The sequence below is a fragment of the Myxocyprinus asiaticus genome, chromosome 9 (genome assembly GCF_019703515.2).
Source record: "Myxocyprinus asiaticus isolate MX2 ecotype Aquarium Trade chromosome 9, UBuf_Myxa_2, whole genome shotgun sequence".
Classification (NCBI taxonomy): Eukaryota; Metazoa; Chordata; class Actinopteri; order Cypriniformes; family Catostomidae; genus Myxocyprinus; species Myxocyprinus asiaticus.
This window is the reverse complement of record NC_059352.1, coordinates 36397456-36425405: the sequence shown is the minus strand read 5'-3', so window position 1 is coordinate 36425405 and position 27950 is coordinate 36397456. Positions and strand designations below refer to the sequence as shown.

Below are 27950 nucleotides of genomic sequence, written 5' to 3'. Positions count from 1 at the left end.
GCTGCCATCAGAGGCTGTACGAAGGTAGGATAAAAATAAGGTGCCTTTCAAACTGTTCTGAGACCAATTTCAATTCATTTAAAAACGCTGTCGGTTAAGCCATTAACTGCAAGGCATCAAGTCAGCTGCCTACGTTCTTTTCCACAACTTTTTTTTTTTTTTTTATTTCCAAAACAAGTTTTTAACATTGATAAAACCAATGACATGAAATCAAGGAAAAACATTCTTTTAAATGATTTAATTATGAATTACTTGTTTTGCACACTTGTAAGGCATTGCACTAATGCTTGACCTGAAAAAACAGAATGAGTAAAAAAAATAAATGAACGCATAAATAATTGTAAATGTCATACAAGTGGTGTACCAGAAGAAGGGGACAAAGGTTTTTCCAGGCAGTTGACAAATTGAAATAAATTTCTAAAAAAATTGTTAAAATATGGAGTCAAGGAATTTCATATTATTTAGTAAAAGTTTAGGTTAAAGAATTATTCCTTTTAAATGGGGTTTCTTGACTATTTGAAATCTTTTTCTTGACTGAAAAGTCAAGGGACCTTTTTTTTTTTTTTTTTTTTTTTTTATTTGTTAAATCATTGGCAATGCTTCATGGGATTATAGTCCGTTACCTCGTGAAAGACGGTAACTACAGTCTTGTACTTTTGTCTTTTTGTCCGATTTACAAATACTTTTCTTGCCTCAAATCAAAGGTTATAATGTCGCAATTCACATCGGAGCTGGTTGGTTTGGTTTATGGCTTACAACTCTTTTATGGAGGAGTTCATGAAAAGCCTATGCAAAAAATTAACGGGAAAAATACTTACGGAACCCAGACGGCTGAAAAAGTGCGCGGGAACTGTTGTACTGGCGGTCTTCCAGAGCATTATATCAAGTCTAGCCTACATAGGTTAGCAAAGCAATGCATAACGCAGACATTCTTTGGTCTGTCCACTGGCGAGGAGACAAGAGGCCGTTCTTTTTTAATGGACGTCTATGGAGGAGAGGCTTCATTGTGCTGAATAAACTGCTTTTGTGAGGAAACCGTTCATCACTTAATGAACTGACCACCTGTCCGCTAATCTTAAACATATTTTACAATGAACAATCCTTTTGGAATTAACTTTGTGTGGAGTTTACTACGATAAAACTGCTGTGTTATTAGAGAAGACACGGATGATTTTGCGACAGGTATGTGCCAGTTTACGGCTCTTGACATTCATTTGTATAATATCCGCAAACGGTGACTTACAGTCGTAACACGCTAGTTGACCGTTACGCTCTCTCATACGGTAAAAGCGTGAAATGTTTCATATATAGAAGCTCTCTGGTTCTTCTCGGGCATGCGCAAAAAACCGCGTGCCACTGAGAGCGCGAAAGTTCAAGCATGTGTCTCATGGCTTTTTAATCTGAATTTCTTTTCCAGGTTTAAGTCTGAATTGCATAGATTTATTACATCACAGGGCAAAGTAGTCTCGGTTAGCTTCAACATGAAGTAAATTTGACCACAAGTTTAGGTAAGTTTAAAACCAACCAACACAATCCATGCTGAATATTGTTGTATTTTATACAAACAGCATTTAGAGACCCTGCAACCCAAGAACAAGTGGACGTGGGCATTGGATGTGCCCGTGGCTTCTGATATTGAACTATTTTATAATAAAATAAGTGCTGACGTTGCACTGTTAGGCATTTGAGTTACTTCACTCTGTTACAACTAGTGCGTTCACATGTGTAGTGGTCACATTCTTACTTGACATGAATATACGTTTGTGTTCATGCTGTTTGTTCGAGATTTGATGTTGGCCTGTATTGTTCAGTATTTACGGTACAATAAAGATGTAAAGCAATACGAAAATTTATATATATATATATATATATATATAAAACGGTACTTTTGCCATACAAAATAAGGATGTAGGCCTACTTTAGAACAAACCTATGCCTGTACATTTAGGCAAATTGGAGAACATGTGTTATATTAATACCGTTTCAAATGTAATTTAAAGTTCAAATAGCGTGCCATAATTAGATTTTCTTTGCTTGTTTACAGAATCGCAATGTGCACTCCAGTTAGGCAGCATTTTTAAATCATTGACAGTGCTGGAAGCAGGATAAAGGTGAATGCTGACATTTATTTGCACACTTAAAATTTAAGGTTATAAGTGTTCTCTCAGCTCGCAGTTTTAGTTAACGCAGTGAATTGCTTAGGGTTTACTGTCTAGTGCAGTCAGTAAGTAGGTTGTTACCAGTCTGTGAACTCTGTAATATGCCAGCCTGTAGCTATTAGTCTTGAGGATAAAGGTTCCTTTTGCATGTTATATATCATTAGATAATTCAGCTTGTAAGAGAGTTGCTTACAGTGTCAGTAAGGCTGTAAGCCAGACAGATAATATTTTACAACATGACGGAAATGAGTTCACGCAGCGAAAGGACTGAGGATATAAAGGAGGAATTGAGGACTAATAAAAATGGACATACTGTGGAACCAGAGGCTCCAGAAACCAAGGAAGACCTGGAAACCCAAACGCAGGAGCCTCAAGCCTGGATGTGGTCTGTCATTTACCTTTGTTTCTATGGCTTCATGGTTCAGCTGAAACCTGGACAGCCTTTTATCACACCATACCTGCTCAGTACAGAGAAGAACTTCACTAGAGAACAGGTGCGGATTACTTCTTAACTAAAATCAAACTTTTAAACACCTGAAAACTTTCACTCAATTTAGTGCTTACATTTTTTTTTTTCAAGATTGTTCAAGAAACGCACATTTTCATTTCTAGTGATTTCATTAAGCCTGCTAAGTCCTCTCTTTGTTAGTGTTAAATACTCGTAGACAGTTATATTTTATTTTTTTTACTTACACTACCAGTCAAAAGTTTGGACACTTAGTCTGAGTTCGGATTGGCATACTGCCATACTATATTTCTGCCATAAATAGATATGTAGTATGGGTTGCAGATCATTCTAAGCTCAGCCGTACTCTTATTATTAGCCTACTATTTTCCACATTTTTGAAAAATGGAAAAGCATCAAACTATGAAATTACCCAAATGCAAGTATGTTACTGTATGTAGTTGCCAAAAATGGATAAGCAGATTAAAATGTATTTTGTTTTTCAGGCTTTTCATTTTATTTCAATAAGTATATTTACGCTTGTATTAATTGTAGTGCTGTCAGTCAATTAAAACTTGTAATCGCGATTGGTCACAATTTTTTGTAGTTAATAGCAGATTTTGAAAGTGCTGAAATTTTACACTAAATATACTTGTCAAAATGTATTTCCATCTTAGGAAAGAAAACAATATGTAGCAATAAAATGTTTTTTTTTTTTTTTTTTTTTTTACATTTTCCAAACAAAGCCTTCCTCAATATAAATATAGAAATGCACTAAAATATCACATTCTAGTCACACTAAACGTTTCCCAAAGTCTAAGTGAGTTTGACTAATTGAAAGAACTAGTCCCCACATAGGTTGCATATTCATTGCAATGGGCATTAAATGAATTAAACGCTCATCCTCCACAATATTAATCTGCCGGTAGACTGTGGCTATTCGCTTTCCTACAGCAATTGTGAAGCTGATTCCCGTCAGGGCAACACCGACAGTGTCGAGCGCCGCTTTGAACTCACCATGCGCTTTACATAGGCTGAGAAATGCTTGATTTCTATCACAAATCCCATCTGGGCGTGCTTTGTCCATCATTTCATCACTGACAGGGAAGCGCTGCCAGAGATTATTTTATTTACTGAGATAACAACCTGGCGGCGCCATCATAGGGGAAAGCGTAACAGTCAACTAGCGTGTTACGACAGTACCGCCGATAGAATGTCTATGGGACTGCCGTGTTATGTTTTTTTTTTTTTTATGCTAAGATTGTAGGTTCATTTTGGTAGAAGGGTTTTTGACGCTGTTGTGTGTGTGTGTGTGTGTGTGTTTGTGGCGTGTGCGTCAGTGTAATGATGCCGGGCGTACACATTACAAAGGTTCCGCCCTTCACACCAGTGTTTATGCTGTATTACTGTTAAATGCGTTAATTGCGATTAAGAAAAATTAACGCGTTAAACTTTAATCGCATGCGTTAACGCGTTAATTCTGACAGCTCTAATTAATTGTAATTTTATAGAAACAGAAAACGTATATAGATATCCTGTAGTCTTTTTCAGTGAATATGATTTTTGTATTGCATTGGCTAGTTATTTTCCCCGTCTCTCTTTAAAAAGTCAAAGAGACTTAGTAGCATAGTTATTGCCGTGGCTGACTGGTATTGTAATCAATCATATTATCCATAAAAGTAATCTACTTCTGTTTACTTTACATTTTAAAATGAAATATAATCCAATTACAGGTAGGCTATTTGATTTTTGTAATTTGATCATGTAATACAAATCATGTAATACCAACATTGTTGATTTTTCCTAAGTTATGTATTGGAGTTACCTCAGCCTTACAAGTTTTGGAGAGTAGGAAGAAACATTTCATATTTCCCTGCAAGCTTGATGGTTGGATTGTGGAATAATAATGCCTTAGTTTAAGACTAATCAAGGATCTTTTTGTAAGCTTTCTTTCGTTTTATTTAACATTTAGTTTTTAAAAATTTCATATGTTTATAAAAATGAAAAATCAAATGCTGAAAATGTGTTTCAGTGCATTCCCTACTTCATATTCTGAAAATCAAAAGTTTTCCTGGCTGAAAATGAGACTTGAATGGGATAGTGCATTAAGCCCATTCACACCGCAAGCGGCATCGCACGACGAAGCGACACAATCCCATTCATTTTCAGTGAGAGCACAGCGACTTCCGGTGATGTGCTGTCGCAACCTTTGGCGACAGATTGTCGTGGGGAGCGACATGTTGAGAATTTCAACTTTATGCAAATGAGGAGCGACATTCGCAAGCGACTACCAATGAGAGTGAAGACAGAGGAGCTTACATCATCCATCTCCAGGCAGTGTGAGATACTGGAGTCGACTCCAGTGTAGGGTTGGGCATGAGGACTCAGGTACTCGGACGTGGCAGCAATGATTGATCATGAAAACGATGATCGATAGTGATCACGCATGATGACTTTTCACTTAATTCAAAATCCAGTGACAATTACCTGACAACTAAACACAACGGTGACAACTTAAAAAAAACGTGTTATTTTTAATTTTGCAAATTTATTACGTTGTGACTTTGAGGGGTACATTGATCATCAGAGACTTCTCATGGCAAACAAACTGATACAACACTGCGACGCTATCGTTACAATAATCAAAACAAAGACAGTGTAATTAACTGTGTTTTGAACACCTGTCTCTGCAAAACGTATGCTAAACACACCTTATCATTTAATGTAAGAACTTTGACTCGTTAATGGATATTATTTAATAAGTGAGTGATTGTCACTCACTAAACCTCCCTGACCTGTGACTTAACACACACCTGCATCTCGACGAAATGAAGATTTCCGCTCGAGTTTCCAAGTTAGATATCCGATATAAAGTGTCATTCCGTTGCACTTTCCTCAGTTGAAAGGTGGATATTTAGAATCTCTGATTTGAATGGAACGCTTCATGAATCACAGCAACAACAATATAGAGCATCGCGGCTTAACTCACGAGCGAACATTTGGGGGGACACACACGCCAGGCGCGTGTGGCAGTGTACAGCAGGCGAGTGTTTCAAACAGCTAGACAGAGCGCAGTTAAATGGAACACTTCTTCAAAACTGAACTTCAGTTTAACACGCATATTAAAATGCAGTGGATATGGCATCTCCTGTTATTTGAAAATAGACGGTTCAGACAGGCACTAAAAAAACTGGTGCGTACTAAGATTACTACGGTAACCTGAAGAAAGAACAGACAGATGTGCGTTGTGCACATTCAGCGTTTGGCAGCGAATCTTCACAATGACAAAATATGATGCATTGTATTTTTATTATGCAATCTTTTGTACATTTTGTAACATACTATTTTATAACAGCCTATAATAATGAATAGATGATACACTGGAACAACAAGACGCAATGCATCAGCCATAGACATTTGTCAGACATGTTATTATATATACAGTTATGAACATGTAATTGCCCCTTGAGTACTCGATGAGTACTTGAGTAATTAGTCCGACCAAAATGCCCATCCCTACTCCAGTGCAGGCAAGATGGAGAAGTTAGAAGTTTCTGTGAGCGATTTCACAGTACGATATAATTTCTGTAACCTCATACATAGTTATGGCATAATAAAATGATGCTTGGGAAAACCATGTGGGAATTCTGAGTGAGTTTGATTCATATATTGCTATAACATTTGTCATGTTTAGTGATATAATGCATTAAGCACTGCTGCAGGTTATATAAAACGCTCTCCCCTGCAGAATGTGAATTTTTAGAGGGAAAATAACTGATTCCTTGTCAAATTAGTATGATATCTTAGTTTTATTGGCAACATCATCTGTAAACAGCATTTCAAATGCTACTATGGCCAGTTGTGCAGTCCCATCAATAACGTTAGAGTGGCGGCAGCAGTAGGAACGCCCACCAGCGACACAGATCACAAAGTCTAGCGACATGCTGCCCTCGGTGTGAACAGGGCTTTAAGTTTAATTTTTTTATATACACAACTTTTTTCTGTTAATTTTTTTTAAATGTAAATTGTTCACATGATCCCATTTACCCCTGGACATGTCACAGCTCACCCCTAACATGTTAGACTACAGAATATCTTGAGTGAAACATGGCACAGCTTACTCTACTCACCCTGAAAAACTTTTGACTGGTAGTACTCTAGTGTATGTACAGAGAGTTAAGAATTTTTAGAGTTAAGTGTTATTTGGTCCTCATACTAGGCACAGCTGCTGGGTCTGGCAAGCCATTTAAATGTGATTAGAGTTCACATTCCTCCAAAGTGTGTCGCATCTAGTTTGAGGGAGAACTAATCCTTTTACAGATCATTCTCACTCATTATTAGTAGAGTTATTAATCACAAGGTTACCGGGGGATTAGTTTGTGCAAATCCTTAAGTGAATTTGTGCTTGCTCTTTTGAGGGTAGTTATTAATATAAGGGTTACAGCCATTGTTTTGGCAAAAAGCCTAAATTTAGTCCACCACATGTAGAGTGTCTTGGTGAACTTTCCACTAGTATTGCAAAATAGAACCAAGTGAATGGTTTTTATCTGTTTGTCTTAAGCTTGATGACTGTGTCTTGTCTTAAGATATTGCTGTTTAGTCATAGTTTTCTTTTATTAAACTTTTGTTACATGTTTTAATCTTTTAATAAGTAGAAATGGCACCTGAACTGTCACATCTGTTATTAAATGCATGTCACAGTTATGCCAAAAGTCATTTGTAATAATGGCTCTCTTCACAGGTCACCAATGAAATCAACCCAGTGCTGTCGTATTCCTACATGGCAGTGCTGGTGCCTGTTTTTCTGCTTACTGATTACCTGCGCTACAAACCTCTGCTGATCCTTCAGAGTTTGAGTCATGTTTCCATTTGGCTCTTGCTCCTTTTGGGCACATCATTACTGGAAATGCAGTTAATGGAGTTCTTTTATGGCATCACCATGGCTGCCCGTGTGGCCTACTCCTCATACATCTTCTCACTGGTGCCAGCAACTGTTTATCAGCATGTAGCCAGCTACTCCCGCGCCTCTGTGCTTATGGGAGTCTTCATAAGCTCTGTTTTGGGTCAGATGTGTGTATCACTAGGTGATCTGTCCTACTGGTCCCTCAGTGCTGTGTCTTTGGGGTTTGTCACTTTTGGGCTTCTGTTGTCCGTCTTCCTGCCATGGCCAAAGCGTGGCATGTTTTTCAACCAAACCTGCCTGGAGGAGGAGAGAAAGGATGCAGCTCAGTCAGAACTGGCTAGAATTAAACCTGATGCGAAGGATGGCAGTGTGACAGCACAAGGCAATAACAGTAGTGCCCATTCCTGGACCAATTCAGTGCTGGTTCAGATGCTGAAGGAGTTGAAAAATATTGTGAAAGTGCCTAGTTTAAGGCTCTGGAGCTTTTGGTGGGTGTTCAACTCAACTGGTTACTATCTAGTTGTCTTTTATGCACACATCCTGTGGAATAAAGTTTACCCTTCCACAGAGAACAAGCATGTCTACAATGGAGCTGTTGAAGCTGCCTCTACATTATTAGGTAAGTTAGCGCCTGTTATAGCATATAGAAGTTATATGAGGTGTTCATTAGGGCTGCAACTAACAATTATTTTGATAATCGATTAATCTAACGATTATTTGAACGATTATTGCAGCAATTAATCGTTAGCTCAACCGATTATTCAGCTTGTGCCCCGACTTAAAAGGTTGTATTAAACGTGCTTACTAACAATAAAGAGGACAAAATCATCTTTTAAAAATATTTCTAAATGACATTCACTGATTTAAAGGGAAAAAATACTTTGTTTAATTCAGTAAAGAAATTCACAGCAAAAAATTATATTATCAAGTGTTTTTGTCTTGTTCCATTTAAAAATTGTCAATCTTTAAAACAAGATACATTTACTTGAGAAGCAACATAAGATATTTATTCTTTAAGAGAATGTATCTTAAATATGTGTGTTGTGTATAAGTGTGTTTTTCCACTTGGTTATACTATTGCGACTGCAGTAAAGACGAAATATACTTGTATTCAAGATCTGTTCTCTAAAAGCAAGTCTAAGGGTACGTTACACGACAACGATGTACTAAAAACGGAAACGTTTTTCATTTGCGTTTTTGAAAAGTTTCGCAAAAACGATCCCCGTTCACACGGATCCGCGAAAAATGGTTAAAAGCGCTGTATTATGCATGCCAGGCCAGTAGTTGATGTCACTTTGTAAAGAAACACTGCGCCTGCACACAAGCATTCTTCCACAGAGCGGTGAATACTAACAATGAAGATGGCGAAAGCATCGAGCAATTTTGTCTGAACAAAATCTCGAGCAGCACAAACACAGACCTGTAGTCCGCCATTGTAGTTTTAAATGTCTCGCGCGTTGTTTTGAAATACTCGCGCATGCCTATAGACTGAATAAACCCGTTTTCAGGCCCCAAAACGACGTTGTCATGTAAACGAACAGCCAAAACAAATAAGATTTCCGTTTTTAGTTGAAAACGTTGTCGTGTAAACAGACCCTAAATATCTTGCATGCTGCTTCTCAGGTGAATGCATTTTAATTTTTATTTTTATTTTTTTTATTTTTTTTTTAGGTATACTAAAATATTTGTATTTTTAATATTATATTCAGCATTCTCATAACTATTCTATACTATCTGCAGTAAAGCTGCTAAAGAAAATGTACATTGTTTTAAAGGAGTTTTAGATATTTATATGGGAAAACAAGCCAAAACAAATCAAAAACATATTGTTGCAGTGTGTAATGGGACAAAGACTACCTCTCATCTTTCCATTCACTTCAATCCATCTTTAACTCTTTTAAAAAAAAAAACACTTAAAGCTGCGTATTGCCAATTTTCTTCACGATAAGAAATGCACAGTGACATATTGATTCAATAAGTTGCGAGCCATTATAATCAAGCTGCAGCAAGCGTGCGTGCTCGAGGGACGAGCATCCCCATGCCAGAGTGTACCTCAGCCGGTTGCAGTTTCAATCTCCCCCTTAGATCGGGATATTCGCGCAACTCATAGAGGTGCTGACCGCACAGAGAAATGCCAGTTTCGGAGTCTGTAGTTATTTACATGATTTGCTTCTGTATTATTTGAATTTTAATAAAGCTATAGCGCATTACATATAACTGCATTTAAGATGTAACGCCGGGGTGTTTCCTTTAAAGGCGCTCGACACGCAAGTTTTGCTTCAGCGGAGCAGCAGCTCCAGCTCAACTTATTCCACAATGAGAGTGCTTCTGTATTTACTTATTTTGTATTTTTGCATTATAATTCCCCCATACTCTGTGATCTACATCACCTGAAGCTGTTTGGAAAGTTTAGAGTGCATCTGGACTGCGAGCTGTGTAATTCTTCCTCTCCGCACTCGAACTGCAGTGCTGCTCTCACCTGTCATCGTTAGAGTTTAATGTGATCATGTTATGTTAAATGAGATCAAACGACTATTCGACAACGAACATTTTTGTCGACAATTTTTTTTTAATTTTTTATTTTTTTTTTATTGTCTAACGTCGACTAATCATTTCAGCCCTAGTGTTCATTGATTGGTTATTTAAACAAATGAGTACAGTTTATTATTCAGTAGGTCATTGTGACCTAGAGTGATAACTGTATTTTACCAGGATCTAGAAGTTTGATAACTCTAAATGTTCAACATAAAAATAATTGAGGTTATAATCATGTAGTTATCATAGGTGATACAGTAGTTACTAATTGTCAAGAACAAGCAAAGTTCATGTTTCTCAACCCTTAAGCTTTGGCATGACACATGTTTTGTAAACTCATCCCTTTAATTTACCAATGAAAACAACTGGCTAAAGGCATTGCAGTTGTGCTATGTTTTGAATGTTGCTGTCTAGTTGTGTTAATGGTGTTAAAGGGATAGTTCACACAAAAATGAAAATTCTCTCATTTACTTGCCCTCATGTCATCCCCGATGTGTATGACTTTCATTCTTCAGCAGAATACAAAGATTTTTAGAATATATAAGCTCTGTAGGTCCTTACAATGCAAGTGAATGGTGGCCAAACATTTGTAGCTCCAAAAATCACATTAAGGAAACATAAAAGTAATCCATATGACTCCAGTGGTTAAATCCATATCTTCAGAAGTGATATGGTAGGTGTGGGTAAGAAACGGAACAATATTAATGTCCTTTTTTACTCTCACGTTTGAAAGTGGATAATTAGAGTAAAAAAAAGTCCAGGGCTCAACGCTAAGAATTTTTTCTACTGGCCTGGTGGGCCAGTGCTTCAGATTTTTACTGGCTCTGCCAAAATTTTCACTGGCCCCAACACAAAAATGACATAGCTGTTTTTACCATCATGGCTTTAAAAAATATGTCCGAAGATAAATATTTTTTACATATCTTTGTTTTTAATACAATGTCCCCCAGGGACCTGGGTAGCTCAGTGAGTAAAGACGCTGACTACCACACCTGGAGTCGCGAGTTCGAATCCAGGGCGTGCTGAGTGACTCCAGCCAGGTCTCCTAAGCAACCAAATTGGCCCGGTTGCTAGGGAGGGGAGAGTCACATGGGGTAACCTCCTTGTGGTCGCTATAATGTGGTTCTCGCTCTCGGTGGGGCATGTGGTGAGTTGTGCGTGGATGCCGTGGAGAATAACGTGGGCCTCCACTCACACTACATCTCCGCAGTAATGCGCTCAACAAGCCACGTGATAAGATGCGCGGATTGATGATCTCAGACGCGGAGGCGACTGAAATTCGTCATCCGCCAGCAAGATTGAGGCGAGTCACTATGCTACCACGAGGACTTAGAGCGCATTGGGAGTTGGGCATTCCAAATTGGGGAGAAAAAAATTAAATACAATGTCCCCCAAAATTGAATCACATTTATAATTTGCAAGATATGATTTATGCACACTACAGATATAAATTCATAAATGCATCATTAACCTCAGCCGTCCTGCCATTTACATGTGTTTTTAAGCCAAGAGTTCTGTGGAGGAGATGATGGGTTTTCGGTCACCCGTTTAGTCATGCTGTCATGCAACTTTTGCCCATGTGTAGTGTTTTCACAAGAAGGATAAAAGATTATTCACTGAGTTAAAGATCTGATTATTGGCTGAGAGAACAGACTTGCTACTAAATCGGTTGTGATGTGTAATATACATTAGGTAGATATTAGGCCTAATCTGTGAATTAACAATGTGTATATAACATGAAATCAGACAACCCAAACAAGACCAACACTGACTGATATACAAAGGACAAAAATACCTGTATGGTCCAGAAATTAAACGTGTAACAGGTGTTTTATGAGGATGATATGAAGTAGACTGTTTAAAATATTCATCTTCACTCTGCAGCTGAACAGCTCTGATAATAATAGCCTAATAGCCATAGTGATCTTGCTGCTTTTCATATCAAACGGCATTATGTTGAATTTGTTTTGAAACATTACCTAATTAAATGTATACTTACATTTTGTATATTGAGCAGCTCGTGATTTCCAGACACGTGTATAACTGGGGTTTAACAAAGTTTATTACGTCTCATTCGGCGCTTCATCTCTAAAGGCGAATTAATGAGAGAATGTTTTTTTTTTTTACAGTGGGAATAAAACTAGCGCTCTGTCCCTTTACGAGAGCACATGCATATTAAACAGTCTACGCTGCACGGAGAGAAATGATGATGAGACATATGCACGGAGAGACATGATTTTCAGTCCTGTAGAAAGAAACTGTTGATTTCTTGCGTTTCAATGTGTGGATTACAAATTTTCACCAACACGTAAAAACGAAAAATGTGGGGATTTCGCGCACTGTGAACACGGAATGTGCGGGGATACTTAATGTTGCGCAAGACGTTAAATCCCACTACGAAATTCATTAAGTGGGTTTTTTTTCCTGCTATTTTCTACACTGGTAACAGCTGCTGCTAAGACACTTGGAAAAGAGCGAGGACAGTGCTAGGAGAGTGCTCTCGGTGTCTGCACGATCTTGTGCGTGCACACGACTGTGCCTTGGCGTGTCCAGTATATTATGCATTTGCGCATCTTTGCGGTATAAATATACAAGTGCTCGCTCCTCGGTTAGAAGACTTCGTTCGCTCCGTGTAATTTTTGTGCTCTCTCGCTTGTTGTTTGCTTGCACTAATGTTATAAATGCAGCACGGGCCCGATCGGGCAAGTGACAGTTCTAGCAACTGGTCCGAATCTTTCTCACACTGGCCCCGGGTCATCGGGCAGTCCTTATTGTCGAGCCCTGCGTCATATCGCTTCTTAAGATATGGATTTAACCACTGCAGTCATATGGATTACTTTGTTTCCTTTGTGATTTTTGGAGATACAAAGGTCTGGCCACCATTAACTTGCATTGTAAGGAAAGAATATTCTTTTAAAAATATTTGACCACGTTTCCACCGGGTGATCCGATCACATGTGGTCAGGTGAGACACATCGATGCGTCTCCTGTGACCACTTGTGTTCAGATTTGGAGGGGAGGTTCACTGTTTCATGACGACATACATCAGTCACTATGTCAGTGTGTTACTGCATGATGATAAAGGGCAACAAAATCAGAAAAGACAAAAAGCGAATTTCTTTTTTTTAAATTTTTTTTTTTTTTTTTTTTTTTTTTTTTAAATGGCACGCTGTTTCTCCCAGATGCAGTATTATCCTTTATTTTAGTGGATTACCTGTATTAAAGGAGCTTCAGGTGTTTGTGCTTGTCATCTGTGTTGATAGCAAACACACAAAAAAGATCCATGAAGCTCTCGTGATTGTATGTATCCTCGTTTAAAAATGTTACGAACAGCCGGTTATTTCCTTGGTAAATGGCAAAGTTTAGACCCCATTTAGACTTGTATTTAGGGCTGACAACGTGATCAGATCACCCGAAACACATCTTGATACCAGGTGGAAACGGGGTCTTTTGTGTTCTGCTGAAGAAGTAAAGTCATGCACAACTTGGGTGGCATAAGGGTGAGTAAATGATGAGAGAATTTAAATTCTTGTGTGAGCTATCCCTTTAAGGCCTGTTTACACACGTATTGATGTAACTGCAGCACAGTATAAAATGTTCACAAAACTATTCACATCAACTCCCAATTTGGAATGCCCAATTCCCATTGTGCTTTTAAGTCCTCGTGATCGCGTAGTGATTCACCTCAGTCCGGGTGGCGGAGGATGAATCCCAGTTGCCTCGGTGTCTGAGACCGTCAAACCGCGCATCTTACCATGTAGCTTGAGCGCGTTGCCACGGAGACATAGCGCGTGTGGAGGTTTCGCTCAATTCACCATGCGCCCCACCGAGAATGAACCACATTATAGCGACCACGAGGAGTTAACCCTGTGTGATTCTATCCTCCCTAGCAAATTTGGTTGCTTAGGAGACCTGGTTGGAGTTACTCAGCACGCCCTGGGATTCAAGCTAGCGAACTCCAGGGGTGGTATACAGCGTATTTGACCACTGAGCTACCCAGGCCCCCTATCATGGATTTTTTTTTTTTAGCACAATAAATATTGAGGTCATTTATTGCCCAGCCCTACATCAAACAGACAGGCATAGTTACAACCTCCGCTAATGCACCTGAATGGACCTGTAAATGGATACGTTCCACCTGTTTCATGTGGGTCAACTTGATGACATCACTGTTCTCCAAGCATTGTGTTTAGTTGAAAATGGCAAGTGGAGAAAACAAAACGCTGATAGAGAAGCCCCCTGCGTTTCTCCTTTCTGGGAACATTTTCTTTTTGCAGTCTATTATGGTCAAAAGACGTTTACAAAACAGGAACTGTTTTTACCGAAAGTAAAGTTTTCATTTAGCCGAAAACTGAAAATAAAGTTTGGGTAATTACTGATTGATCATTTATGTGGCAATGTGTTTAAATTAATTTAGTCAATTAATTTTGTTTCTGAGCTTATGTGAAAAGTACTAAAAAATACTGTGAATTGGTGAAAAGTGGATTTTATTTCTGAACACTGTGTACTTCATAACAGTTTGAATTATTTAGGCCTCAAATATCAAAAGTCAATAAATAAAAAATATATTTATCAGAGAAGCGCTAATTAAACATCAGTTTCGTTCAATGGTTTCGGCCCTCCAAAACCATTTTGGGCGAAACCGAAATTTTTTTTTTTTTTTTTTTTTTTTTTTTTGTTGCTGTTTCGGACTAATATTTTCAGTTGCCGAAATGTCTGTGCATCCCTAATTGGAATGCAAGTGCGTAATTTATATAAATAAAATAGTCTACTACTCTCTCGCCGTTGCTGGTGTGCCAGTGATTACCCCTCCACAACTTTTCATAAAATGTAAGTAGACAAACTTTAGAAAGCATAAATTGTGGAAATTAGATGTGATTTAAGACCTTTTTACAGTGCATGCCACTTAAGTAACTAAAAGTCTATCCCTCACAGCATACTGGTGCTATTGTGAATAAGCTCTATAGACCTTTACCTATTATGACAAATAGTGATAGATTATCAGCTTAGTATGATTACATGATTCTGTGCAATCCATAGGTGCAATCACATCATTTGCAGCAGGCCATGTGAAAATACGATGGAGTCTTTGGTCTGAACTGGTGATTGGATTAATTACTGTGGCACAGGCTGGTCTGCTGCTGGTCATGTGCACCACAGATAATATCTGGGTTTGCTATGTGGCATATACCCTGTTCAGAGGCTTCTACCAGTTCTTGGTGCCTATTGCCATGTAAGTGATACCAGGCTGAGTTACAGTTGCTCTTTAATGCAAGATTTTTCATGTATTGTCTTTATGGAAAAAATTATATTAAAAATGTATTCCTGTAAGAGAGTTTTGGTGTGACATAAAGGGAAATACATTTTATATATTTGCATAGTTTTACCTGTTAAAACATTTAAATGACTGAGAATTTTGTTGCCAAGTACTGAGCTTAATGCAGGGCATACTTTTGAATTTAAGAATATAAACAAATCCTGTCAGAATTATCCAGATGGCTGTCTGCTTCATTTTGTCCATCTACTTTTTGTGTTTTTTCCTCTTAGTTTCCAGATTGCATCCTCTCTTACTAAAGAACTGTGTGCTTTAGTGTTTGGAGTAAACACTTTACTTGGGACAATCCTAAAGACAATAATCACCATCATTGTGGCAGAAAAGAGAGGATTGGCTTTGAATGTTCATTCTCAGGTGTGTAAAATTCCAGATTGAATAGTTAAACAAAAATATTACCAGCATGTTGGTAGAAGAAGCTTAAGTTACAGTAACATTTATAATGGAAAAAAAAAAGTTGTGAGATGATGTTTGGCACAAAAGCGTCAGAGACAAAACAAAACACAGTACACTTTGAAGCACAGTATCGGAGCTTGATTCGTTTTGCCATAAGCATGATCTGTAATGTCTCAAGCTTCACTCAGATATAAACCGCTTTGGTGTATGGTTGCAAAGAAGCACAAATCCCAGCAGAGGTTTGAACCCAAACTTAGTCACTTAGGCAGCTTTTACTCTCCTGTTAATAAAATGTTACTGCCCAGCCCACAAGTGCATTTCCCAATCTACATGTACATACAGTTACTAATTTACACTAATACATTTTTGTAACAAAATGCATTACATAATACATCAAGTCTTGCTTATTTACATGGTTAATGTATTAACACTTTAGTTAAAAAAAAAAAAAAACCCCACAAAAACAACATAATAGCATTGATAGTAACTTATTCCAAAACCATAACATTTTGTCAAAGCACATGGTGGACCAGTTGACCATAAGATGGCAGTAAATTGAACAGTGTACTTAAGTAACCGATTTTCAAAACATTTGTATTGAAAGATTCGTTGCTTTAGATTTCCATTATTTAAAAAAAGCAACTTAAGCCCTATTTGGATGGCAATTGTTAAAAGTCTGTAAAAGTACATTTGCATGGCTCCTCTGTGATAAAACTCATGCCTTCGAATGACAATTAAATCATGGGGGACGACTGAGTTTTGTCATCCTACTAACCAAGAAATTTGCTTCACATTATGGAAAATTCCTCAATCCACAAACTGTGTCCTCTGTATTTGCGTTCAAATATGTTTGGAATTATGCTTAAGTAAGCCAGATAAATCTGTCAGTGGGGATAAGCATGCTTCGTTTCTCACCCGCATTACCTCAGTTGCGCACGCTCTCTCTCTCTCTCTCTCTCAAGTCCACACAAGGAGAGAGAGAAGCCGCGCACATCACGGACCGAAAATATAGTTAAAATGAAATTTTAGGCGCTATGGTTAATGTATTAATTTTTTTGTTTGTTTTAAATGTTTTATCTATCAAAATGATGCACATCATTTGGAATTGACCGACAGTGTTTTTTTTTTTTTCTTTTTTCTTTGTTTTGTTTTTTTAAAGTGGTGGGGGAAATTAAACCTTTTAAATAAGGTAGACATTAACCCGGCCACTTTTCTGGGACTAGTTGACCAGTTTTAAATGAGGATGCAAGTCATGTGTATAACATGTATATAGTAAACATTTCTATATTTAAATGAGATATATAATGTTTATATTTTTTATTTTTTTTGCATACCTGTTGCTGCCATAATAATGGCCCAATTCAAATGTTTGTGATCTGGCTCTCATTTTTCTTTTCCTTCTACTTAGAGTTCCCACTCACTGTGGTGAGTGCCAATGTTATTTTTATTGTGAATCATTTCAAACATTTGTTACACAGTCCTCCATTGTTCACGACTGTACTTTACCGCCAGAGCTGTTACTGCACAGTGGAACCGTATGGCAATTAGCAGTGGTCAAAAAGGATTTCCAAAACAACTTTTGGATTATAATCTTGGAGATGTGGATTTGGACACTAATTACCACACAACCTTTGTGTTTGTCAAAAAACAGTAGGTAATTTGGCCGGGAATTTTCTCACGGGAGGTGGAGAAAAACAGACATTTCTGATTTGGATCGCAATAAAATCACACTATCCCCTGTAAATGCTGGAATTACCTTAAATTCCCATGTAAAATAATTGCTGTCCAAATAGGGCTCTAGTCTCATAGAATAAATGTTACTATAACTCAGTGGCGGCCCATGCATTAAGTCTAGGCCTTCAGTGCGATTCATGCCATTAAGAAAACACAGTTTCACAGTAAATAAGACACCCTATGGACATCATACATTACGTCACAGCCAACAATAATGCCAACTAATAATACCAACTGACATTTTAAACGCAGGTCCACGCATGAAAGCCAAACTTGAAATGACACTGAATGCTCAAGCAAGCCTAATTTTAACTGCAGCATGAATGTTTTGTGAAATGAACATCTCATGAACTGACATTAAAAAAAATCATAATTTTTTTATATTAATCTACCAAGGAGGTATATAATACCTGAAAAAAGCAGTCTAATAATATTAGCTGTTTAAAGCTGCACTATGTAAGTTTCATTATTTTAATAATGAGAAAAAAATCCATCTTCCAAACCATGTCTTTACCCAAATACACTTTGATAAACCTATAATAATAATAATAATGATTTATATTTTAGAGCTGTCGGGACGGATTTCATGGGAAATTGCATACATATGTCATTTTCCCTTGCGTGTAATGTCATATTCGAACATAGTGAAAATAAGCTCCGGCTACTGTATCGCATGTGTAGTAGCGTGAAGCTGAAAGTTTGTTGTCACAATGAATGAGAGACATTTACCATGGATCATTAAAAATGGCAAACCTCCAGGGAATCACCGGTTATAAAAACAAAAATCCCGAACAGAGCAGAGCCTACAAGCAAAAAGGGAAAGTGTTAGAGTCCGTAATAAAACCCGAATCAACATCGGCTTGGCTTTTCAGAGGTGGCAACAACTGAGATATGAAAGGATTTAAAAGCGACCCAGAGATGGCTTTTTTTCTTACTCAACAGTTAAGATATTTTATTGATATGGTTTATGTATAGTTATGTATACACATGTCTGTGTGTGTGTGTAGTGAAATACAATAATTATACTGTAATTGGAGCAGAACTTTTCACTTGCTAGCATACGTGTGTATTTTTCTTTATAACGGCAATCATTTATATAAATAAATCCTTTGGTGCTAGGCTTGCCAAGGACATGTTTGGATTAATAAATTAAGCAATCACACGGTCATGCAGAACATCTCAGGTTTTTAAATCCTTAAGGATCTCTTAATGTCAATAGCAGCGATTACAGCCGACTGGTCCGACAGCTTGATCTTGCGCTCTTCGCTTTCGAAATACGTACATCAATTTAAGCATGATTGCATCACTCAAGGCTTGCTAAAAGACTTTGACCAGGACATATCCTAAAGACCACACCCACCAAGAACAAATAAATCTAATTGGCTGATGAATGACAATCTAACTTTAGATGCCTTTTGAGTGCAACAGTGCCCCGCCCACATATTCAGTGTCTGGCTTCTGTAAGTATTTTTCCCATTAATTTCTTCCATAGACTTTTCAAAAAACCCTCCATTTAAAGAGTTGTGAAGCATGACGGTACTTACCGTCTTTCATGAGGGCACTAACTACAATCCCATGAAGCATTGCGAATAACATGATCGAACATGGAAATATATAAAACTAAAAATTTTAGGTTGTTCATAAGTATAGAAACAATATAGTTTATTGCAAAATATTCCCATATACACATATATATATATATATATATATATATATATATATAAGTGCAGGGAGACCGACTTGTTTGCGTCATTCAGAGTGCGACATTGAAGTAGGCGGTCGCTTCCGGTCTTATTTCGCGGACGTTCTTCAACAGAAGCATATACCACAGACTAACAACCTCGGAGCTCACGGTAGGTCTGTCTTTAAAGGTTTATAAGTTATTGTTAAAAATCAATTAGTCTGGAAAAAAAATGTAATTCAGTTGTGCTCTATTCACTTGCACTGAGGGATTCTGTGGAAATTCTGAAGGCCTGATGGGGTGGAGCTCAGACGCACGTGGAGCTTAGGCATGCGATTTGTGGAACAGCGTCGCGCTTTGCTTGTAAAAACATCAAGAAATAAATTCTGATTGAATAAATTCATTTTTCCTTATTCGTTTGTAGATGAATTAGGAGTGGAAAGCGATTGGAAAATACATAGGTAAAAAGGTGAATGAGAATGAAAGGATGAAAATATTTATATATTAGGCCAGCAGAGAAGGCTTTGCTGGCCCTGAGAATTCGCCACTGCTATAACTACATTTTTTTTTTAAACTGAGTTTTACGTTCCATGCTCTACGTTTCGCCACAGTTTCCTGGTGAAATTAACACTAAAGGCTACAACAACTGTGCATTTTATTCACTTTCACACATCACGACTACCACGGCTGATTATGACTTTATAAACAGTTATTTTTTTAGCTCTATTAATTACATTCTGCTATGTTAGTATACCGAAACATTTTAACCAATGCATTATTTAAAAAGGATATATTTTAATGCTTTTATTACAGACCCACCTACATTTATGCACTTATTCCAATATGATTATATTCCAATGGACTTTGGACTCAGAGGACCATGGCTCAAGCTAGGGCTGCACGATTATAGCAGAAATCATAATTGTCGATTATTGTAATCGTTCATTAAGCCCTTTGGTGGCGAGACGGGACCATTCATCCCGTTAAGTCTTCAGTGGTGATCTTGTTCATGTAAGATCCATCATTAGATAATTTTTGGCCTCAGTGGTTGCACTTTGGAAATTAAAAATGGTCGTTTGTGTGATTTCGTGAAAATGTTAAATCTACTAATACCAGCTGCGTGGCAAATGGGTCTTATTAGAGCAGATGCGATAATGATGGTGATTCCTGAAATGATATTCATGCCATATTCTTTATGTTGGCTAAACCTCCAAAACAAACTTGGAACAGTTAAGCTGAATTTTATTGCTATTTTGTACAAATCAAATTCACATTGGCCTACTTACTAACATGACAACTTATTACATTTTTAATAAACTGTACACAGAAATCGAGCAACGCAACAAACTCTCACATTACAATGACTGCCGTCACTCACTGCAGGTTTACACTGTTTGAGACCTGCATTTCGACATGAGCTCAGTGACGCTCCGCACAATGTTCTGCACTCTTGCAAATGCTCTCATTATAAACAAAGTTGTCTAATCAGCATAATAAATCAATTATTTACACCCCGTCTATGCCTTGATTAGAACGGGAGCATTTTAGTTTTGTCATGTTGCTCATTTGCAGTGTATTTAACATCTACGTTCAAAGCGAGCGGTGCAATATGCAATTAATCCAAAATAATTCCAAAGTGCTATTTGCTCTTGTTCTACAGCTTCTTTTCGAGTGTTAGGTGATGTTTCTTCAGTATTAATTTTCGTGTGCCACCACGAACAGAGGTGGAACATAAAGAAAGCATCTGGGCATTCAGATGGTTTAAAACTTGCGCATTAGGATCAGTTGTCATTACTGATAGGACGGAGGATTAATTTAAGTGGCTCTGTTTGGCCATTGCCGTTTCATTGCTCAACGGACATGTTAGTGATTTGGTTAGAACACTCAACCGCTGCAAAAACACATTGTAAATAGAAACCATTGAAGCAACATGAGCAGACTTATATTGAACGCTGTAATTGTCAGTTTTCACAATTACATAATCGAGGCAGCCATTATCGTAATCGCGATTAGTTTTTCGATTAATTGTGCAGGCCTAGCTCAAGCCCAGCCAAGCACACAAGTGGACACGAGTAAATTTGCAATTGTGTCAAAAGCGGCACGAAACGATGTGGTTGCTTCAGAAAAAGTGCTGTTCATGTCGCATTTGCTTTTAAAACCCTATCGGTCAGGGTTAGGTGTTGGTTTAGGGAAGGAATTAGTTCCCAGACGATATTAGCCTTTCACCGATACAGTGCATCCGGAAAGTATTCACAGCACTTCACTTTTTCCACATTTTGTTATGTAACAATACCCCATAATGACAACGTGAAAGTTTGTTTGAAATCTTTTACAGCCTCAACTCTTTGAGTATGATGCTACAAGCTTGGCACACCTATTTTTGGGCAGTTTCTCCCATTCTTCTTTGCAGGACCTCTCAAGCTCCATCAGGTTGGATGGGGAGCGTCGGTGCACAGCCATTTTCAGATCTCTCCAGAGATGTTCAATCGGGTTCAAATCTGGGCTCCGGCTGGGCCACTCAAGGACATTCACAGAGTTGTCCCGTAGCCACTCCTTTGTTATCTTGGCTGTGTGCTTAGGGTCATTGTCCTGTTGGAAGATGAACCTTCGCCCCAGTCTGAGGTCCAGAGCGCTCTGGAGCAGGTTTTCATCAAGGATGTCTCTGTACATTGCTGTATTCATCTTTCCCTCGATCCTGACTAGTCTCCCAGTTCCTGCCACTGAAAAACATCCCCACAGCATGATGCTGCCACCACCATGCTTCACTGTAGGGATGGTATTGGCCAAGTGATGAGCGGTGCCTGGTTTCCTCCAGACATGACGCTTGCCATTCAGGCCAAAGAGTTCAATCTTTGTTTCATCAGACCAGAGAATTGTGTTTCTCATGGTCTGAGAGTCCTTCAGGTGCCTTTTGGCAAACTCCAGGCAGGCTGTCATGTGCCTTTTACTGAGGAGTGGCTTCCGTCTGGCCACTCTACCATACAGGCCTGATTGGTGGAGTGCTGCAGAGATGGTTGTTCTTCTGGAAGGTTCTCCTCTTTCCACAGAGAAACGCTGGAGCTCTGTCAGAGTGACCATCGGATTCTTGGTCACCTCCCTGACTAAGGCCCTTCTCCCCCCCGATCGCTCAGTTTGGCCGGGTGGCCAGTTCTAGGAAGAGTCCTGGTGGTTCCAAACTTCTTCCATTTACGGATGATGGAGGCCACTGTGCTCATTGGGACCTTCAATGCTGTAGAAATTTTTCTGTACCCTTCCCCAGATCTGTGCCTTGATACAATCCTGTCTCGGAGGTCTACAGACAATTCCTTGGACTTCATGGCTTGGTGTGTGCTCTGACATGCACCGTTAACTGTGGGACCTTATATAGACAGGTGTGTGTGCCTTTCCAAATCATGTCCAATCAACTGAATTTACCACAGGTGGACTCCAATCAAGTTGTAGAAACATCTCAAGGATGATCAGTGGAAACAGGATGCACCTGAGCTCAATTTTGTGTGTCATGGCAAAGGCTGTGAATACTTATGTACATTGTAAATTTTTTTTTATTTATTTTTTTATAAATTTGCAAAGATTTCAAACAAACTTCTTTCACGTTGTTATTATGTGGTATTGTTTGCAGAATTGAGGAAATTATTAATTTAATCCATTTTGGAATAAGGCTGTAACATAACAAAATGTGGAAAGTGAAGTGCCGTGAATACATTCCGGATGCACTGTATATCGGAATCGGCGTATTTTTTACCGATATGCGCAGATGTGAAAACTTTTTTTTTCAGAACATATAATGCAGAAAACAATGCTTTAGAATTGGTGTCATTACGTAGTTTGTCCAGCAGAGCGCGCTCCGACTCCATTGTTTACAGAGCTGACTCTGAACTGATGGTGGCTCTGCAGACAGGGCGGAGTTGAGCGGTCTCCTCTTAGTAAGTTGCTAACTAGTTTGTGAAATACATACTGGAAAGTTATTAAACAATGACCCCATCATTTTCCCTTTTCAATATAACTAATATAATGTTAACCCTGTCCCTGACAACCATGTCACTCATGTCTGTTTGCTGTTAACCAGCTATAGTTTGTCAGTGCAGTAAGTAATGTAGCAGATTGAAAGAAACATCAGAGCATCTTTTTACAGCTCAGTACACAACGGTGCGGTGGTGGATTGTGTCCGAGTGTTGATTTCACGCTACGTTGTTACCTAGTTGGTGAGACGCAATGCTTGTCCATCTTTTACTCTCCGTGACAACGAGCTTACAGCTAACTAGCTAACCACGTAGCTACTTTCATTGCTTGTCAGCTGAGTGGAAGCTAATATGTAAACATGTATTCACCAAACTGTTTTGTTCAGGATTCACACTTCAACCAAACAATTCCAGTCGCTGCATTTATAAAGTCTGGTTTTCCACTGTTGAATGTTTCCCCTGAACATGAATAGCAGAATACAGTGTAACACCGCTGCTGCCGTTTATCTCTTGTCTCGGCAGGTGTAAATGCTTCTTGTTTTACAACCTGCCCCTAATTGACTGGCAGTATTAAAATAGTTAGCATTTGACTGAAACTAAACAGTAATACTGGTGTTTATTTAGCTATTTATTTAATTTTAATTTATTCTTTATTTTAATGATCCGCAACTGACTGATACTAAACTGTACTGATGTTTATTTAGCCATTTATTTTATTTGAATATTTTTAACTTCTCAGTGCTAACTTCTAGACAATATTTTTGTCTAGAATATATTTGACAATATGTAATAATAATAATGTCAAATATTCTTTGATAAAAATATTTAAGAAAGCAGCCTCCTGAGTACCTTTGCATAGTCATATAGGTGCACAATCCACATAGAAAAGGTCTGTTTTCATTCCAGCTCAAAAATTAACTATATCGGCCACCATATCGGTAATCGGTGAATTTTTTTATTTTTTTTTTTTTTTTTCCCCTCTAAAATCGGAATTGGTCTCAAATCCCGTATCGGTCAGGCTCTAGTAGGAATGTCTATTTTGTTTACCTTTAATTTGCTTTTAGGACACTTGGTTAGGTTTAGGTTAAAGTTTTAGGTTGGGGATTTACGTTTTACACATTAAAACCTCCCTCTAATATTCACCTTAACCTTGTCTGATTATGACACCATTTCATTGCTTTTGGTGCCCCTCGCTGGAAATTTCACTGGTAAACTGCAGCAAAACATTTAATGAAGCTCTTCATTTCATTTTGCAGAAATGTTTCCACGGTAATGTAATTTGAATGAGAGCAGGCTGAAAAAAAGTCCTGTCCAGTTTCAACATTCTGGCCTAATTCTGTCTCTCTCTCTCTCTCTCTCTTTCTTCCAGTTTTTTGTTTATTTCTTTTACTTTACTCTACTGACTGTGATTTATCTGGGCTGTAGTGCTTGGAACATCACACGTCATTATCGAGAGCAGAGGAGGTGCCCATGGAAGTGGCTGTAGCCACTGAGCTCCGTTTCAAGGCAGCAGCTGCTAGTGAGGCACATTGTGCCACTAATGTAACCAGCATCAATGCATGAGTTTCAAAGGAACTGTGCCCACAGGTGGAATTTTTCCATCACTTAGACTGTTACTGTTAAAATCATACAAATTTTCAACATTTTATGTATGAATCGCCTTTATTTTTATTGTTTTCTAATGTCTATCCGTTTGTTTTAGGAACAGCACTAGATTTGATTTTATCGTCAACAAAACCATACACGTTTTGTGGAAATGTAGTGGTGTTGTGCATTGTCACAAATGGCCAATAGGATGGTATGTCAGTGGAAAATGTAGTCTGAGGATTTGCCTATAGACCTGGATGTTCTTGGTAATTTCATAAGGGAAAAAAGTCTTGCTTGTAAAAAGCTGATTCACAAATAAAGATTTTTGTTAGGGAAAAGATGGCACCTAAAATATTTTTTGTTTGAAAGGCAAACATGAAAAGTAATTTCCTGCAAGATGCTATACATTGTAATGTCAGAAGTATCTTTTGCAGTTAAATTTTAAATAGTTACAGTATTTCAATAATTGCTGCTGTTTTTACTCCAGACCATGTCTTATATATATGTATGTGTGTAAATACTGAGATTTTAGTATGGCATACTAAAATCAATACTTTATTTCTCAACATTTTGTCTCTTTAGCTTGGAATAATAGACTATTTATGTATAAACTTTGACAATCTAGAAACACAACCTATGACTTTAGAGAAGGTTCTAACAAAATATGCTTACAAAGTTATGAAGTCATATTATGATACTTCTGCCAGTGGTCAGGCACTTTTAAATCCCACAGTTGGTAGTTAGTAAAATAAATAATAAATTAAATAAATTTGTCAAATGGGGACCAACAGAGCAAGACCTTCTTTTTTGGACTATTACATATTGGACGAATAATTAAAATTTTTTTGCAGTATCATTCGCGACTACAATGTGTTTTAGGACTTTGTCCTTTTTCTACTGAGTTTACTATATGCAGTATATCTGTGTATAATACTCACTACTGGAGGTGCACCCTTATCAGTCAGAAGTTGTGATCACTGTGATCTAAATTGCCTAGTTTAGGATTAATTACATCAGGCCTTGTGATACAGTATGAAAGGTAAATGTGTTGTCAACTTGTCATGGTTATGCACTAGTTCATATTGTGTGAAATGTAAACTAGTTCACTATGTTCATATTGTTTAAACATTAAATAATAGTGTTGATTTTCAATCAAGACACAGGTGCACTTGATGTAATACAGTGGTTTCTGCACTGCCTTCTCTTTTTACAATGTGCACACCAACATGCATATTAGTCAACATGTGACTTATCATACATTTGTTCATGTATTTGAGGTGAGACGGACACAATTTTTTTTTAACCTAACTTTTTAGTTTTAAATGGAAGAGATTTAAAAAATAAACTTGTACATGAAAAGTACTTAAGTATTGTAAAGTACTGGTCAACTGGGTTAGGGAAGGAAATGTATTATTACTGCTTGAAATGAAACTCCACTGCAGAGATCCAATACTTTTTCTTTGCTCTAAAACAGCACTAAAATTATAAAGATGAATTTTAAGATGTGAATTTGCAATTTGCTTAATCTTGGAGAAAATTTTGCACTACAAGTCACAACTGCCAATAAGAAAAATACAGTATTTGTGTTTATGCATTGTTTTTGAGTAAGATTGGTTAACTTCAGATCATCTGTAATTTAAAGGAATAATAGTGGGTGAACTATTCCTTTAATGAAACCATTACCAAAAAATATTAGAAACATTTCAGGATTGATACAAACCAGGATTACTGTTAAAAGTTGTTCATTTATTAGTATGTTCAGTTGAAAATACAGTAACAATAATTGCTCCCACATTTATAGTGGTCATATTTGAAAACTAGACATTGTTAAATTGATAGTACAGCAGGCAAGAGGCTATCAAACTTGATTTCACAATGTTCTTCAACTGCATATTGCAATGACATGATTGCTTGAGAACCAAAGCGGGTGAAAACTCTCTCGACCCCATGAAATCAAAATGGGTGTTTTAAAGCTGCTAGTGTGGGGGCCTGGGTATCTCAGCGACTATTGAGTATTGACGCTGACTACCACCCCTGGAGTCATGAGTTTGAATCTTGGGCACGCAGAGTTGACTCCAGCCAGGTCTCCTAAGCAACCAAATTGGCCTGGTTGCTAGGGAGGGTAGAGTTACATGGGGTAACCTCGTGGTCGCAATTAGGGGTTCTCACTCTCAGTGGGGCACGTGGTGAGTTGTGTGTGGCTCGCAGAGAATAGCATAAGCCTCCACATGCTGTGAGTCTCTGCGGTGTCATGCACAGCGAGCCACATGATAAGATGTGCGGATTGACTGCCTCAGAAGCAGAGGCAACTGAGACTTGTCCTCCGCCACCTGGATTGAGGTGACCGTGCCACCACGAGGACCTACTAAGTAGGCATTCCAACTTAGGAGAAAAGGGGGATAAAAATAAATAAATAAATGCTACTAGTGTACTCCAAAAAGTTGACAAAAAGAACTTTGACCAGAAAAATGCATTTAAAATAATCTCAAGAAAAGGGACCAAAAATATTGATGTCTTCTTTCACTGATACATCTAAATGTTAAATTTTTTACCAACTTCTGACAAGCAAGTAGCAAGTGATGGTTCACAGCTTTGATGTAAACTAAAGTCTGTTGTCCATTTAAAAAAAAAAAAAAAGACAAGCCCTTTGATATGACCAGCTCCAACTGGAAAAATGTGCTTGTCAAGCCATTTCATGGGGTCTATAAAAATGTAATTCTGGTAATACTTAGAAAAAATAATAATAAACCAAACCAAAAACACATGATTTATCTCTTTTGTTTAATAGTTTTATTTTTCTTAAAAATATATATTTTGAGAGACAGTCAACTGTCATTATGTACTGTTACAGTCATGGAATGTTTGTTAAATTGTTAAACATGTTATATTTAATATATATATATATATATATATATATATATATATATATATATATATATATATATTATATATTATATTAAAATGAGTTGTAAAATATAAAAATGTTGAAATGTTACAAAAAGTAGATGTGAATGAAAATATGAAAATGGTAATGAAAATAAAGTACTGTAAAGTTAAAGAGAGTTACTAAAGATTGGTAATGTAGCTATTTTCTTTGGCAATATTGCGAGGGCTCTTATAAACATTAGTTTTTAAAGCACTAAGCTCTGTTTGAAAAGTAAAAAACAGTATAGTATACATTTAATTCTCAAAGATTTTTTGCAGTAAGCTGTTTTATAC

General features: G+C 37.6%; 1 protein-coding gene across 2 annotated transcripts; it reads left to right on the top strand.

Annotated features, from left to right (window-relative positions):
- Positions 1-41: 41 nt before the first annotated feature.
- LOC127446051 (reduced folate transporter-like) lies at positions 42-27628 on the top strand. 2 transcript variants are annotated; one of them, XM_051706674.1, is made up of 6 exons: positions 42-1508; positions 2045-2653; positions 7346-8126; positions 15083-15275; positions 15590-15731; positions 24570-27628. In XM_051706674.1, the coding sequence occupies exons 2-6, from the start codon at positions 2396-2398 to the stop codon at positions 24705-24707; spliced, it is 1512 nt and encodes a 503-aa protein (XP_051562634.1). In that variant the 5' UTR covers positions 42-1508; positions 2045-2395; the 3' UTR covers positions 24708-27628. The 2 variants fall into 2 exon arrangements, with proteins under 2 accessions (XP_051562634.1, XP_051562635.1); XM_051706675.1 differs by having other exon boundaries at positions 46-1508; positions 24514-27628.
- Positions 27629-27950: the final 322 nt, after the last annotated feature.

Excerpts from the sequence above, each read along its gene's own strand:
- LOC127446051 (XM_051706674.1), top strand. The coding sequence starts at position 2,396 with ATGACGGAAATGAGTTCACGCAGCGAAAGGACTGAGGATATAAAGGAG. Across the intron at positions 2,654-7,345 it reads AGAACTTCACTAGAGAACAG|GTCACCAATGAAATCAACCC; the intron begins GTGCGGATTACT and ends CTCTCTTCACAG. Across the intron at positions 15,276-15,589 it reads TTCTTGGTGCCTATTGCCAT|TTTCCAGATTGCATCCTCTC; the intron begins GTAAGTGATACC and ends TTTTCCTCTTAG.